The following is a 15,915-nucleotide window of genomic DNA, read 5'->3' on the forward strand; positions in this document are numbered from 1 at the left end:
TACATATAATTTGTATTTTATTAAATTTTGTTTGTGTTGTCAAGAATTGCATTTAAATACTTTGTTCATTGTGAAAGTCTGGTCTCTCTGGAGTGGGTTTTTTGAACTCTACTGAYTCTCTATCAATGTTTTCAGACAGAATACTAAGGCTCGAAGTTTCTGTTTCACAAGAAGAATTTTGTGACACATGACAAAATACAATTATGAAGATACAGTTCTTGCTACTTCTCAGGTAACAAAGGCAGGCAGGAGCGACAGAATAGAAAAGAAATCTTTCATAAAAGCAATACTGCCATTAAGTSCTTATATTTGTACATCATTTTGACTATATATTGTCCTCCAACTGTGCTTTCRTTTTTTTCCAGTCATTGATACAAAGGCATAACATGATTGTCAGCCTTAACACACTACTAATTTGTACCTATACAATATCTGGAAAAATTACAGTATCTGAAAATAYGTATTTTTCAAGTCTGTGCTAATTCTAATTGTTGAACCTACTTGTTCAGAAAAAAATATCCAAAKTAAGCTACTGTCCAACTTGTAGTCAACCACCCGACGGGACTAAAGAGAATGTTGAGGAAAACCACAATCCTAAAAAATTGATCATTTTGAAAATAACACCAAAACATCACACTTGAGAACTCCAAACTACAGATTTTTAAAATGTTTTTATGTACTAATGAAAAAGAGTCATACTCTAAAGCATATTATATGATACCATTTTCTTTTTTCATGTGTGCTGAAGTGTATCATCATGGTTGTTCACACAACATCTATGACACTGAATTAAAAAATTTACACAGAAATATGTAAATGGCAAATTAAAGTAAAATTAAGTTCTTCCTTTCCCTCCCTCACTCATCAAAAATAAAAAATTTAGATYAGTTGTACTCTCTGGTAGACAGATACTATATTGCTGCTAACCAATAAATTGGAAAAGTGAAGAGATTTCTCGAATTTCCTCTTTTGTGATAGCAACATTGGCACAGCACTAACTTCTAACAGTTCCAGAATGAATTGTAAAATAGCATGGTATCTCACAAAACTCAAAATAYTAATTCTTAATCTCTTCCCCTCTCCCACCATCCCCAAAGTATTTTTACTTTGAAAAATGTAATGATTTAGCAGAATTTGAAAGCGGAAGGTTTAAAAAAGTGATAAAGGGGGTGCAGAAATTAGCAGAGGTGGCACTACCTGAAAGCTCATCAGAAAGGGGAGTGAGAACAATATCAGGCAAGAAGGGTTTGGAAGTATGGATCAGAACAGGAGCACTTTTAGCACTGCGTATATAGGCCGATGGCAGAGCACATTCACCAATGGATCGGCTTCTCATGGCTTTAAAAAGGAAAAGAAAGAAGTGGGGAAGGAAAAAAGAAGAGTGACTATAATGAAAGGCTTGTGTCACAGAAAAAGCAGCAACAGAGAAAACAAAGATAAAAAGGAAGAAAATTCAAAAATTAAAACATTTCAGCACGGCAGATATTGGCAGAGCTGTAAGAAAGAAAAAAATCAGTGGACACATAAGACATTCTGAGTTTTCAACTTTTATGTAAAGCAGCAACAATGCCTTTATCATGACAWTTAGAGATTTTGCATTTGAAATCAAGAAGCTAATTAACACATTTTCCCACTGCATCAGGGGTTGAAAAATCAAAGTTAAAGTTACTCCACAAGCATTTTGAATTTGATTTTTTTTAACAGAAAATGTTACATGTACTCTATTTGCATTTTTCTAGTTTCCTTTGATTTTATCCTGAAAATGCATCTCTGTATTACACATATACCCATACTCTTGAATTCATGTTCTCCAAAAGAGATTCAAAATCATAAGGAGAAAATGATCAGTTCTGTGTGGACAAATTGCAATAAARCTTGTTATAGTTCCATATTAAAAATGAAATGACTGAAGTGAAATGGTTTGACAATGAAAAGCATTATATCRTTTTATCCATGGGGTCTGGCTTTTAATTGATACTGGATAAATCTTCGTAAACTGATGTTAATTCACCTTTTCAAATCTTACATTCTGCCAACATTCCTACAGAATACTTACGTAAGAATTGTGGTATTACAACCAAGGTTATATCTGCAGCTTTTCTAATAGATTTAAATGAACRTTTGGCATTTGTTCTTGTCAGAGGAAGACGTAGCAAGAACTGGTACTGCTTTCAAACTCAAAGTACACTAGAAGTTCTTCAAAAAGTAATATTCAATGTTTCAAGCAGCTTCCTTTTAAACTGTAAATTTGCTGAGTTGCTTTAAAATTATTGCTGATAAAATTCTTTAAGGAACATATTACATAAATATTGTCAGTGCAATACCTAATCAGTCTAACTTTCTCTCTGTATATATATTTTCAAAACAGTGCTCCTGATCTGCATGAGAATCAAATGTACATGAATGGAGTGCAGTGAAAGTTGAGCACATCACACTTCTAAACCAGATTAAAGAATTGTTCCTAATAACAACATGCAGATAACCCAGGTAGGTCACATAGAGCAAAAAATACATTTGACAAATGCAGCACAACTTAAGTGGAATCTTAAATTCAATTTAAAAAAACAATTCAGAAAGACAGGCTTTTAAGACTGAAGCAATAGGCTAGTAAACTTTGTAAAACAGAAGCTATTTTTAAAAAAAAGGCTATCACATGTAAGGTTTTAGTATCAGTTTGTTTAAGAGACACAGTAAAAAAATTCAGGATACAGTTATAGTTAGATGCATTACATTCATCACTGTGAATCTTAAAATGATTGCAGGAAAGAGAAAAAAAACAACTACATAATAAATATGAAGCATCTTTTCCAGCCTAAATGGTTCTAAATAAATCAAGCTTTTGATATTGGATACTGTGTTGATTACAAATCTTAATATTAAGTGTTCCTTTTAATTTGACTGGATTTTTTCCTCAATTAAATAGATAGRTGAATGCAGACTCAGAACATGGACTAGATATTTGATAGTTTATAACCTTTCACTACTCRTTACACAAAAGCAGAACAATAGGTAAGTAAATCCTTTCTGATAAAGTATTTTTATAGGACTAGACCCTGCTGCCTAAGCCAAAACTTCTGTAGCTATCCCTAGAGAAGATTTTTCAACCCATATGCATACGTTTAAAGGCCCTTTCCAAAAATTACTTTACATAAGTTCAGGCTAAAAATGTACACACTGCATATCAAAAAAGCTGTGATTTTTATTTGAGTAGCACGCACACACACATATTTGGTGCAGCAATAAATGTGTGCTGGTATGATGATGGCTCAAAAAATAGAGGTGCACAGATGTACACAAAAATGTGTACAACATAAAACAGATGAAAAGGAAACCCCAGCTTTTTSTTACCATAAAATATTCAACATGCACAACCCCCCCTACTCAGATATTAAGATTATATATTACTCACAATCAAAGRGAATGTACTACATATCAGATATTATGCAATATATTTAAAGTCTGACTCAATTCCAGACTTAGCTTGCAAACCTAATGATAAACTGAAGGAGATCTGACTGGGAAAATGTTCTAGATTTTACTTATTGTGACTATTTTTCTATTATTTGACCCTGAATTAATGGCACAAATTAAGAAACAGCTGAACAGGTCTCTTCACAGACCTAAGAGGCAATACCAACCATTTCCAGGCAGTTAAGRCATATGCAACATTTTGCAACATACTCCTCATTAACCTTAAAAAAACCTGAGGAACTTGGGATTCTGGTTCTGACAACACTTTTTGGGCTTATCATCTTTTAAAATCATCCTAACAATGCTGGGATGCTTGTCCACAGTTGATATTCTACAACACGAACAGAAYTGAAATTTTAACTGGTTGCAATAATGCAAACTTGGCTTATTAATACCAAATCTGTAAGATAATTGGAGGAAAGAAACAAAGTACAGTGGAACTAAAGTGCAGTGAAACTAAAATCAGATTACTTTGCTGCTAACCAGGTCAATATATAGCTTGATTAGGATAAATTCCAGTCATTTTAAGGCTAACATCATATAAATAGCCATCTTTCAAATTGCAGCAAAACAAAATCATTAATAAATTGACCAAACAACATAATCTTCTGACACCATTACTATTAATCACAGACCATCTACAGAGAAGTGAAGCAGAAATTACATTTAAAGTATCTGTGATCCATGAGGAGAACTAGGTGCTGTCAGCATGAGATACAGAAAAAGCTGTGTAGCATTTCAATGTGCAAAAAGACATAAAATTTTGGAGTAAGGACTTCATTTTCTCTCATCTCCATATGCCTTACAGGACAATTAATTCTCCCACATCAACAAGAGCATTAGGAGAGAAAACAATTTTTAAGTGGAGAATTTTGAAAAATATTCACAGAAGAAYTTTGTCCAAATAACCTCTTTGACTTAAAAAAATTAACTTCAAATATTTTTGGAAAAAGAAAGAAAATGTTAATTTCTGAAAAGCTAGCACAATTATATATTCAACTGCCAATATGCATCCCCAATTTTTAAAACTGTCAGAATGCACCTACTTCCAGGAAGTATCAGTGAAACAACAATGCAAAATGATCAAAGCCACTACTACTATAAAGATAGTAGAAAGTTAGATATTTCTTAAAAGGTTCTTCTTTTAAATACAAAATTAGAATCATCTTAATTTTCCTTCACATAAGCAAAAGCACTTGATGATCAAGATGAGATAATAAAGAAATTTGTAGTCCAGTTCCTGTTAACATAGTCTAAGAAAATCATATCAACATAAATGAGTCTCCTTTTGATGAGTTCACCTAAAGCGTTGTTCAGCATAACTCATTCATAACACAGCAAAGAGTGTCTGCAAGTAATAAAATTCAGAAATAGGTAATTTCAGAAATGGAGAATTTCACACATCTGTTTCAATCTTTCATGACTGCAATATTCAGAGCATAGTAAAAGAAAGCACATTTTATAAACTATGCAGACTTATATATATTTTTCCCACTTTTCTTTGCACAGTTTGAAAGTAYTCAACCCATCTTGTACAGTTTATGAAAATGCAAACTTAAGAAACCTTCCTACCCACCTACCCACACCATTCCAGCTTGTTTCTTCTTCATATACACACAACAGTATTATTTTCCAATCCAGCTTAAATATGTGATCTAACTCATTAAGAATTAATTTATCAACTGCATTACTTTAATTTGCAGTGACTGTAATTCTAGTAACCACAAGCTTTTCAGCAACCCTCAAAGCACATAAGGCTGCATCATTTACACATTTAACTTATGTGTAAATCATTATAGATAGCATACTTTCATGGGAAGAAGCTATCCACATTGCTACAGAAGTCAGTTATTAATTCCTTACCCTTTCTCAAAYGTCACTTTTATCAGCTCTTACAGATACTTACCAACTGTTTTCTGCCGTACTATGCTTCTTGCCTTTTCTGTTCCTGGAGAGCCAGTGGTTGTAGCACTGCGTTGTCTCATTGGTGCTTGTCCAGGCTGATCACGGCTCCAGCCTCTRGAAAAGGACTTATCAACAGAAGCCTTTGGGAATTCATGCCCAACTCCTGCAACAACAAAATTGCAAATCTATTCACTTCTGTTCTGGTATCACCAGATAATTGTAGATGTGTTTTTTCAAATACTTTTAAAGCTGGATGGAATAAATTAAGTTACCATAGCAAGCATGAATTCAAAAGCTCAGCCAACACCAGCAGTGAGGGATATTCAAACTTTTTCAGAAGTGTTGGTGCTATTAAACTACTGTAATTTTATGAAAAAATGGGCATACAAAGGTTGTAGTCTGATAAAGCAGCTAACTTTTCCTTTGCTGTTCCTACTAGAAAAGATACACAAAGTCATACATTTCAAAACAGTAACATTGTGGATGGTTTTCCAAATAATTTTGCAACATAGAGGAACATGAAATAAAGTATTTTTTCACAAAATGCAAAAGTGAAAAAAACTGGATGATGGCATCAGAGAGCAAGGCTCTTTGGAATTTGACAAAAAATGCTATYGTAAGATGAAGATGGGACAAATTCAGATTTGACATTTATATTGAAATAAATARAGCTCATATAAGGAGCTATCAAAAACTACAGGAAAAAAAGTGAAGAACATTTGCAATGTATTTCCTAATCCATATTGAATTCATTAATAATCCAAACTAACACAATTACAATCATTAAAAGGGCATATTGTTGGAAAAAGTGAGCCCTAGTCCAATATGTTCATTAGTAGTAGTAGTAGTAGCAAATAAATAGGGCCAAAGAAATTTAGCATAACTAGTATAATATCTATTAATTCTAAAGCTGGACTTGTCTCTGCAACTAATTCACATTCAGCAATGGAGGCTTTCTCTGAAACTCTGTATAGCGAAGTTTAACATCAACTTTTCTTGCGTGGCTCAGATGATTCAAAATGTTTCTTTAAGTATATATTTAAATAACTATACAAANNTTTTTTTTTTTTTTTTTTTTTTAACAGTATCTTTTTAGTAAGCAAAAGAAGAAAGCTGTACTGGTCAGGAAAACAAAAAATGCATGGTCTGGAATAACCTCTCAAGGTCATTTACAGAGAAATGTATTTCTGTCCAGTTGTCACACAGCAAAAACAAAAAAAAAGTGTGAATAATGACTCTGCTCAAGATGAGGCATGTGAAATGTTTTTAGCAAAAAAACAGCCTAGAGCATTGTCCTCTTTTAGAGAGGGAATCCACATATATTGCTTCTCATTGACAAACTTTAAGCTACTATTAGGAAACACCTTCCCTCAGGTTTGACTGGAGAAGCACATTAATCAGATCAGAGAGACATAAAAAGCAGACTCAAAATTACATGTTTTACATCTTTATTATTCACTCCAAATATAATCCTGCCTCTCACCATTATATCACAATGCACTTTTTAAAGAAGAATATTAACATTATCCATTTTTACAAAAGTGGAAATGAAGTGATTTCTAATGTTCACATGCAGGTCCGTCTCTAAACTGAGAAAAGAATCCAAGGTTTGCAATCTTCAACCCAGACCTCTATCCAGGAGGAAAAACTTCTTGAGCCTTACCAATTCCAGAACTGTACCATTACAAACAGGCACCTCCCTTCCCCATATTATATCTCATAGAGTATTTTGTTTYTAGGAATCAGTTTAAAATCAGGTATCACTCATGGATTATTAAATTATACTTTCTCTTAAGTAGTCCACAAGGTCATCTTAACAAAACCTGTCTTTACTATGGGCTAGTGCTCAATTACTACCAAACAAAACTATGTTTACTTTACATTTCATCTTGTAGCATTTCAGGATCAATATTCCAGTCATGCTTGCAATGGCCTTATTTTTACCAGATGAGTAGTCTTGTTTATTTTCAAGACGTTATGATTGGGACTCAACAACTTAATTGCTTTGATAAAATGAGAAAGGCTTAACCCACTACAGTTAGCACACTYTTAAGAACTACATTCCATATGTGACTATTTGCAGAAATGAACCTTAACAYGAAGATTTTGTAGTAGTTCTAAAAAGCAGCTTTACCTTAAAGGAACAGGGTTATTTCAGGTGAGAGATGCCTAATCAGGTAGATGAATGTATGCCTAATTAGGTATACAAAAAAAGGTGAGACCAAAATTATCCTGTRCCAAATACCTTATTACACCAGCTAAAATTCAAATGATGTCTGTACAGTGCTGTCTTACCTTTGCCTTTGTGTTTTTTCTGCTTCTGCTCACTTAATTTATCCAATGGCAGGTCACTGAGGTCCAGGCTATAGAGGTTTCTAGCTAATACTTTAGTAAGYGTCTCCATTGTCAGAGACCACTCAGTGGCCAGCTCTTCCCAATATGTCAGTGATGACATCACAGACAGCAAGTCATCCCAAAGTTCTCGAGAAATGTACACATTTAGATTTGCTTTGATCCAAGCYACTATCAGAGTCTAAAAGAATAGAGAAAGTTGGATTGTGAACATAAGTTGACAACATTCAAACGTTATGATTTAAAAGGAAACTTCTAACTGCCAYGGAAATTTCTGGGTAGTTCTGACATTTTTTTGCTCACGAATACACACAGATTTTCAATGAATTATCAACTGTTAACACAGAATTCTGACTTAGATACAGGAACAACTGGTTTGACTCATTATCTTGTGTATTCCTTTTTTGTTCCATTAAAGAAACTGGAGTTTCTACAGATCATAGTCACTGAGAACCCATCACAACAGTATTTTGCAACTACAAACTTTGAAAGGATTTGCTACAGCTTTCTCTAAGAACGACAGAATTCYCTAAGAAATAAAAAATCCATTAGTTAGGCATGGATAACACAGATGATTTCATGCTGACTTGAGTTAATTTTGCTATGGAAGCAAGCTAAAACTGCACACACTGCCAGTTATGCTTGTCAGTTATTCCAACKCAACTAATGGACAGCAATTTTTCAATTTTACAGCACCTCAAATACTTTGTCACAGTGTCATTAAGATACAGGACAGAAAGTAACAAATGTAACCAGCTCTTAGACCTACACCCACATTATCTGGGTAACATACCAGTGATGTAAAATGACAAACTAGGCAACAGTGGTTGCTGTATGTAATCTATTTGTGAAAATTAGGCTGAATTAATTAAAGTCAATTCATGTTTACTTGCCTGGAAAAGAGGTCCTGCAAGTCTTCCAGCTAAAGTGGAGTTTTTTCTTCCTTGATACTGCAAGAAAGTTTGGGGTGGAATTTTCAGCACAGATTCAGTTACTCTGAGCAGCACGAGTAGCATCTGCTCCCTGCAAAACAGTATTAAACTTAGAGTTATCATTTTCCTATAACTCTGTATATACCAAGGTATTTTTAAAGGTTATAATCAAGCCTAATTCCYTCAAACACATTCCAAAAAGGATACAATGTTTACAAAAAGCAGAATTTGGTTCTTGCAAAAGACATTATTCCAATATTTTTTCACACTTAAGAGTGAAGAATCCCTATTGTCCTTGTATCTTCTTCCAAGTCATTCAGTTGCTATCACCTACAATGGCCTGAAATYGGGCAAGTTTTAACTGTATTTTCAATCTGAGGGTTTTTTCCTATGAATTACAGCTTTTGGCAATTTTACATTAACATCCGCATACTTCATCAATTATTTTGTGCATCACAATCTTTGCCATCATGGTCTAGAGTCACTTCTTTACACTGATGTGAAACTGGGAAAGAAAACACCAGTCTAGTAGAATCTTTTCCATTACCCCTCCCAAATTTTGCAATGGCTGCTTTGACTGGCTTCTCTACTGAGGAGAGTTGTAGTAGTGCCAGCTTTACCCAGAGTTCAGGAAATACTACAGACAGATTGAAAACAAGTCAAGCTAGAACGGAGTAAGCAAGACATTTCAGATTCGCTTGCTACTTCTTCCTTGCAATGAAGAATGGTGGCAATACCATTCTACCTGAATACAGACCACTAATTAAAGGAGTGGGAAATAACAGAAATTCCTTTAAAGGGTCTCTTGCACCTGCTAGGCACCATAAGCACTGGAAAGGAACGTACAAGGTACAAAGACTCCTGTGTACAGTTGAGAACAAAACACAACTRATTGCAATAGTTATCCATGCTTATCTGGGTTTTTTTGTTTATTTATAAAGAAGGCTGTGAAGCTTCATATGTTTTCATATTTTAATGCTTTGATACATGAGCAAAATGCCCTGGAAAAAGTCATCACTAGCTCCTTAATAGCAGTCTGTATATCCCAGCTTAGTCAATTTTTCACTGAGGGCTAAGCTGCCACAAATTAACTAGGAGCTTACTATAGGTTTTAAGAGAGCAAATAACCTCTCCTGTGCTAAGTTGTCTGTRATGTTCAAGTCCATGTATTCACGGATCTAGAGAAAACCATTCATATAACCAATACCACTCAGTACTGAGTTTACTACCAAGTAAATTTTCACATATGTCTTGCCAACTAATAATCTAAGATAAAAGCATTAGCATTTTACCATGTCTTCTTGTCCATAGTCACTTGGACTACCATGTGGCGATAGATATTAAGAATGCGTTTGCACATATCAGTGTGTTCATCCAGCAGAGCTTTAAATTCATTTGCAGGTTCAAGAAAGAATATATTTGAAGAATTTATTATAAAAACCTGTAAGCAGAAAAGAGTGGATCTTATGAGCCTGAAGCACTTAGATATTTTCAGTAATTCAGTTCATAGAACCAGGAAGAAAAAATCTATTACAGAATAGAAAAGGTTGCATATGCACACAGAAGTGTATGTTTAAATATGTTAGTTTGAAGAAATYATTAAGCAACAATAAGAGTGATCTTTTCCCTATTTTTTTACCCTAYTTGTATAGTTTTGTTCTTATAGACAGATGGTACAGCAAACTACTCAATATGATTAGTTTAAGATGATAGACAAAAATGTCCCAGWAAAGAAGTCCACTACACAGAAGTTCCACCTGTAAGCCAGCAACTGAACTACTTGAAATAGTCCAGGTACACAGTGTATGCTTCAGTATGACATAGCCTGTATTGTGTTCTGGGAAACTAAAGCATTCATCTCACTGGGATCAGTCAGGCTTACCAAAAGTAGGAAAGAGGATACATTCCCCAAAGTGATTAACTTCAGTGGACAGTGAATTAGGGCCTTCAGAATGAAAATTATGAGAAAAAAAGCAAGCAAGGAGATTGTAGGAGTTTCAGGAGCAGCAGAAGTATTGCACTACATTTCATTCTTCATGGGCTGATAACAAGAGTTTTAGATCATTTTAGATAGCTAATTTAGAYAAAATTAGCTATCAAGTCTGTTTCATACCTGCAATACTGACTGCACTCCAGCTTGTACATTTTGCTCTTCAGCATCAATTTCAGATGTCTTATGCAAAGTGTCTTCATAACAGCCATTTCTTGTCCAGTTTGAATTTCTAACATGACTGGAGTTCATCCCTTTTTCCTGAAAAATATGTTTTCTTAAAATTCCACAGATTTTTAGACAAGGATTTTGGCTTTATATTAAGGGGAAAGGATATAACAGATAACACATAATAAACAATGGCAGGCAAATGCACCTAAAAGACACAACAAAACTTCATTAAGCTTGTAGCAGTTATCTTAAAATACTTGAATGAAATAACTTACTATTTTTGTCATCCTTTTATTTGCATACAATTTTTACAAAGTTGAAAGTTGGCATACTGTAAAACCAACATCTTGAAAATAGTTCACAAAATGATAGGAAATTTTAAATTGAACAAACCCCATTAAAAAGCTACAGATAATGGATAAAATTGGTAGCTTATCCACACAGTATTTTACCATTGATTTTCCCCAATAAATGCTCTGACATTAAAGTAAACCACAYACAAACTACGAAGGAAGCCACTTCGCTGTCTACTGCCATATTGATGCACAAATATTAACCAACAATATTTTACCTCTTCTCTTTCTTTTCCTTTCTCTGATGAATTATGGTCAACATTTTCAGCACAATCTACAGTTGTGCACTGCATTATTTCCTCAGGTTCCTTCATAAATAAAGGTTTGTCTTCTTGTTGAATCCATTCCTGATACACCTTCACCACCTTCCTCATGGCAGCTGCTTCACATATTGGCAACAGAAACGCCTGAGAGTAGACAAAAAAAGAAACAAAACACAATTACAATACTTGAAATAAGTTGGGCTCTATAATATACAAGTKCTAAGAGATCTAAGGGTGGAATAATAGGATCTTAAAACACAAGYTATTTCTAAACCTAAATGTTTGCTCACTTTCTTCATATGTAAGCTGAAAACATGAGAAACCCTCACATTTGAACAAGAAAACTWGTCAAGAAATAGTTTGATAACTTAATTGCCTGAGGGAGAGATATGAGAATCCAAATCTACTTAGCACCTAGCCTGCYGAAATTAAGATCCAAAACCCCATCAAAATATGCAAAACAAATTGGCAGAAGTTTCTATGACAACAACTTTTATTCAGAGGATTTGGAAGAGTAGAGTTAACCAGTTCTAAATGATAAAAAAAAAATCCAAGTGACAAACAACATGRTAGTCGTCTATCTTCCTTTTAGCTAAGTGAGACTTTACAAAACAGTATCCTTAAAACAAATGACTCTTTGAAAAGATTTCAGAATTATGTTTCTAAAAATCATGCATTTGAGTTGGTGTGATGGCTGATCAGTGCCCTCTTCAGTAGGTTTTCTGTATCAGCTGTGCTGGTAACAAGTGGTCATAGAATAGAAACATTCAACATTATTCAGATTTTCACTAACTATAAATACATTTACCAATGACCATGATGCACATGGCTCACTTAACACCAGTTGTATGTTCTCTCTAAAAACAGACATTTCATACCATTATAACTCTAAAAAAATTAAGCTGTGTATTACAGGATCAAATTGACAAGTTCAACCTTACACTTACTCATAAAGTCTAACATTCTTTGGCAAGCCCATATACATTTTTTGTACCCTGAAGACTAAAATGCAAAAAAGGGGTTCCCAACAGACAATCTTTTCACCTCTCAGTACAACTGAAACCTCCTCTTGACTGGAATAACTTAGTCCTAACATCTTAGAAACATTATAAACACTTTGTATGTTAGAAATTAATTTACACTGAAAACTGTCTAAATAATGATGTAAATAAGGTCTYGTAATTGCACATAAAATCCAAATAATCCACATGACTCATGGAACGCCTTGTGAGAAGAATGAAGGAAATTGCCTTTGCTTTTTTTTCACTGTGGGGACAGTTTCTAAAAAGACCATTGATAATTTAGCCTCTACATTCAATATTTCAGACTCTGTAAACCCCTGAGTGTCAGCTGAATTTGGGTAACTTTCCTATATTCTTCAGTAATGTGTCCAAGCTCTTCAATACAAGGCATGTGAATAAACTTCTGGCATTTATCTGCCTCATTCAAAACATCCATTTCATCCAGATAAAAGAGTTCTAAAATGTTCAGGTCTCTGCTCTTTAAAGCAATTAGTGCATTTAACTTGAAATTTAGGATATTTTTCTTTACTATTATTCAGAAAACTCCCTATCTTTTGATCCATAGCATGGGGCATAAAAAAAGTTTATCTTTTTCTAGTCTTCCCCATTGAACTCGAAGTTGCTATAAATAAAGATTCCATATTCTGGCATATGTTCTMAGTTTGAATTTAATAGTTTCCAGTCAAGATATACTATTTTGAGTGTGCTCAGCTAACATTTCTGGTTGTAGTGACATCAGAAACAGAAGCTGCTACCTTCTATAGCCACCTGTCCTACTCTTCTGATGAACACTATTGAGGTAAGGACATTTGGATGCTCTTAAAACAGCTCTTTAACAGCTGCAAACTCCTACAGGAGGCTTATGTTAATATGGTTGGTTGTGAGTTCTAATACCTACAGAGTTGATGTATGAAAAGATTAAATATTGCTGTCTATGAGGAACTGTGAAGTCCAAGTTAAATGTTGTCAAACAGGCTGTTAAAGACACAAATTTAGAAAAATCAGGAACTGGGGATATTCTACACAGAAAATACTTCAGAATTTCAGCTTTTCGATTTTTGAAGGCAAGATGATAGAAAAAACCTTTAACTTGGTCTAATGTTCTGCTTAACAAATGCTCTTCAAAGAAAACCATGACATAATGAAAATTTACAATATAATAATCCAAATTGTTGCATTCAAGAGAGAGTTTTTTACCTGTCGGAAAATCTCAGTTAGAAAATTAACATTGCTTCTTTTAGAAGAAAAAGCTTTCCGGACGATTTCAATATCAGTTAAGTGCTCTTCATCAATACTGCAGAGGCTGGAAGAACTTGGTTCCCTCTCTGTTAGAGTACTTGTATTAGAATGAGATTGTTCTGGTTCTGCATTTCTATCCTGCTTATCAGTACTGTCATTTTTGCTGTCCTCCCTTGAAGCCATGCTAGCAGCTGCTCTCTGAAACAAAATTTTAAAATATTCCATAGATAATTTTTAGCGCAAATAAAAAAAGTAGARTTTAAGTTATATGACAGTATAATGTAAAACAATACAAATAATTAAAGACAAACAATAAAAATGGATTTACTGCATTTCAAGGCTTCTAAAGCTAGTTGATTAAAAACAAATTGCAGAATTTGAAAAAACAAAGCAGCACTGCAGGTCCTTTTAAAGTGAATTCATTTATGAAAAATTTGTTTAGAAATCCATTTTTTTAACTTTTCATTAGTTATAATTATCAGAGAAGAGAATACTGCCAACACAACAATTAAAAACATGAAAACAAACACATTTCTGTCTATTTGGTTTTACCTGAATATTCTTTGGCACATTTTCACCTTCCATCCCAGGAATATGAGGTCCTGTATGAGGTTTTGGCTCAAGCCAGAAAGACACCAACCATCGAATGACGATAACACGAGCCTTAATGAAAGGTTCCTTTGTGCAATATATTGCCTCATTGGTTTCAGCATCTTTCTTAACTATTACATAGTGTGGCTTTGGTCTCATTTGTGGTATATCTGTAAGGAAATACAACRTCTTAAAAATATGTGCAGAGAGAAAGATCTGCATAGGAAAGGAATCCTAAAGCCATAACCAACACACATGAACCTTCAGAGTAGTTTTATTGCATTCACTGTTGCACCACTCATTCCAAGACGTGCTGGAATGGATGTAACAGAGAAAATATTGAGACTTGTAAGACATCAAAACACTTGAATTTTCTCCTAAAGAGAGAGAACACTATTGGTCCAAAAGCCAGAAACTTATTTCTGCTATGCAGAACCTCAAGTTTTTTATCTGAAAATTATTTAAGGCGATAAATTATATAAGGYGATAGCCTTATATTTTTGTTTGCATTTTTTTATGCACAAGTAAACACATTTCATTATTTTCAGGTTCTTTTAAGCTATGTTATACTCAATATTTACAGATAAATTTAGCAAACTCACTATTTCAAATTTTCATTGAAAACTAAAAAGTTCCAAGTAGCAAAATAATTGTCAACTATAACCTTTACAAGAAAACTGTTTTCATATGAAATTAATATATTGTCAAATCTAATCATAGCTCCAGTGGAAGATATATCATTCCAAAATGCAAATGAAATAAACACAGCCTCTTCTGGACCTGCAATAGGTGAAAGATGAATAGAGCAGAGAGTCCTGTTCCAAAACCACATGAGCTTTGCTGCTGCACGTAGTGTCTCATCTGCAYGGGCTAATTTTGCTGCCAGACCACACACACATACAACTTCCTATGACTTAGCAGAAAGATGACTCTGTGGCAACAGCTTCTGTACTGGCTTGCAGGGAATGTAAGGAAGCATGTTCAGGGGCACACCAGCTGGCAGGAACTGTGGTTATTTGGGACCTATAAGTGACAACTTCATTTGCAGCATTCCATGTTCTGCATGATAGTTCAGAACTGTTTAACTTTTCATGTTTTCTACTGTGCTAAAGTCATCAGTATTCCTGAATCTGCTTTAGAAAAGAATGGGACAGTAYTTAATAACTCGATGTGGATGGAACGAACATGTGTGGTAAAAGCATTACAAAGACGAGGACACATATGGATTACATTTTTAAATTGTGCATTTTTCTGTGACTCAATACTGCAGAATATAATTTCTGGGTTTTACAAGCAAGACATAGTGCCGAACAATTTWGCATCAATCATCAACCCGAAGCAGCAATGGTACTTTCACGAGCAACTGACATTTCCCTGAAAGTGGCATGCCAACCAACTCTAGTCCTAGTTCTCTAAGGGCAAATATGAGACATGATCCCARACAAAAGAAGATGAATATTTGTCTGAGGACTGATTATGATATATGCTCTCCAAACACCCTGATGCTAGTGTTTCAACATCATGATTTTCTTCTAGTGACAGCACAAAAACACTCAAACCAAAACAAACACAATATACATAAAAAACCCCAACTAAAAAAAAAAAAAAAAGGAAGAAGAGGAAGTT

The 15,915-nt window shown here is 34.2% G+C and overlaps 1 protein-coding gene across 9 annotated transcripts in view; it reads right to left on the reverse strand.

Annotated features, from left to right (window-relative positions):
- RALGAPA1 (Ral GTPase activating protein catalytic subunit alpha 1) overlaps positions 1–15,915 on the reverse strand; it is a 129,024-nt gene that overhangs the window by 90,446 nt on the left and 22,663 nt on the right. For all 9 annotated transcript variants that reach the window (XR_008965361.1, XM_057366668.1, XM_057366365.1 and 6 more), the window contains exons 9-16: positions 14,251–14,459; positions 13,657–13,896; positions 11,393–11,581; positions 10,774–10,911; positions 9,953–10,101; positions 8,622–8,751; positions 7,672–7,909; positions 5,378–5,539 (exon numbers count right to left, since the gene is read on the reverse strand). Coding sequence is in view for 8 of the 9 variants with exons in the window: in XM_057366668.1 (XP_057222651.1) it covers positions 5,378–5,539; positions 7,672–7,909; positions 8,622–8,751; positions 9,953–10,101; positions 10,774–10,911; positions 11,393–11,581; positions 13,657–13,896; positions 14,251–14,459 (1,455 nt within the window). In the remaining variant the exon portion in view is untranslated. The remainder of the gene's footprint in view (positions 1–5,377; positions 5,540–7,671; positions 7,910–8,621; positions 8,752–9,952; positions 10,102–10,773; positions 10,912–11,392; positions 11,582–13,656; positions 13,897–14,250; positions 14,460–15,915) is intronic.

Source organism: Malurus melanocephalus, unplaced genomic scaffold (genome assembly GCF_030028575.1).
Source record: "Malurus melanocephalus ecotype Western Australia unplaced genomic scaffold, MMel_1.1 scaffold_0, whole genome shotgun sequence".
NCBI classification, from domain to species: domain Eukaryota; kingdom Metazoa; phylum Chordata; class Aves; order Passeriformes; family Maluridae; genus Malurus; species Malurus melanocephalus.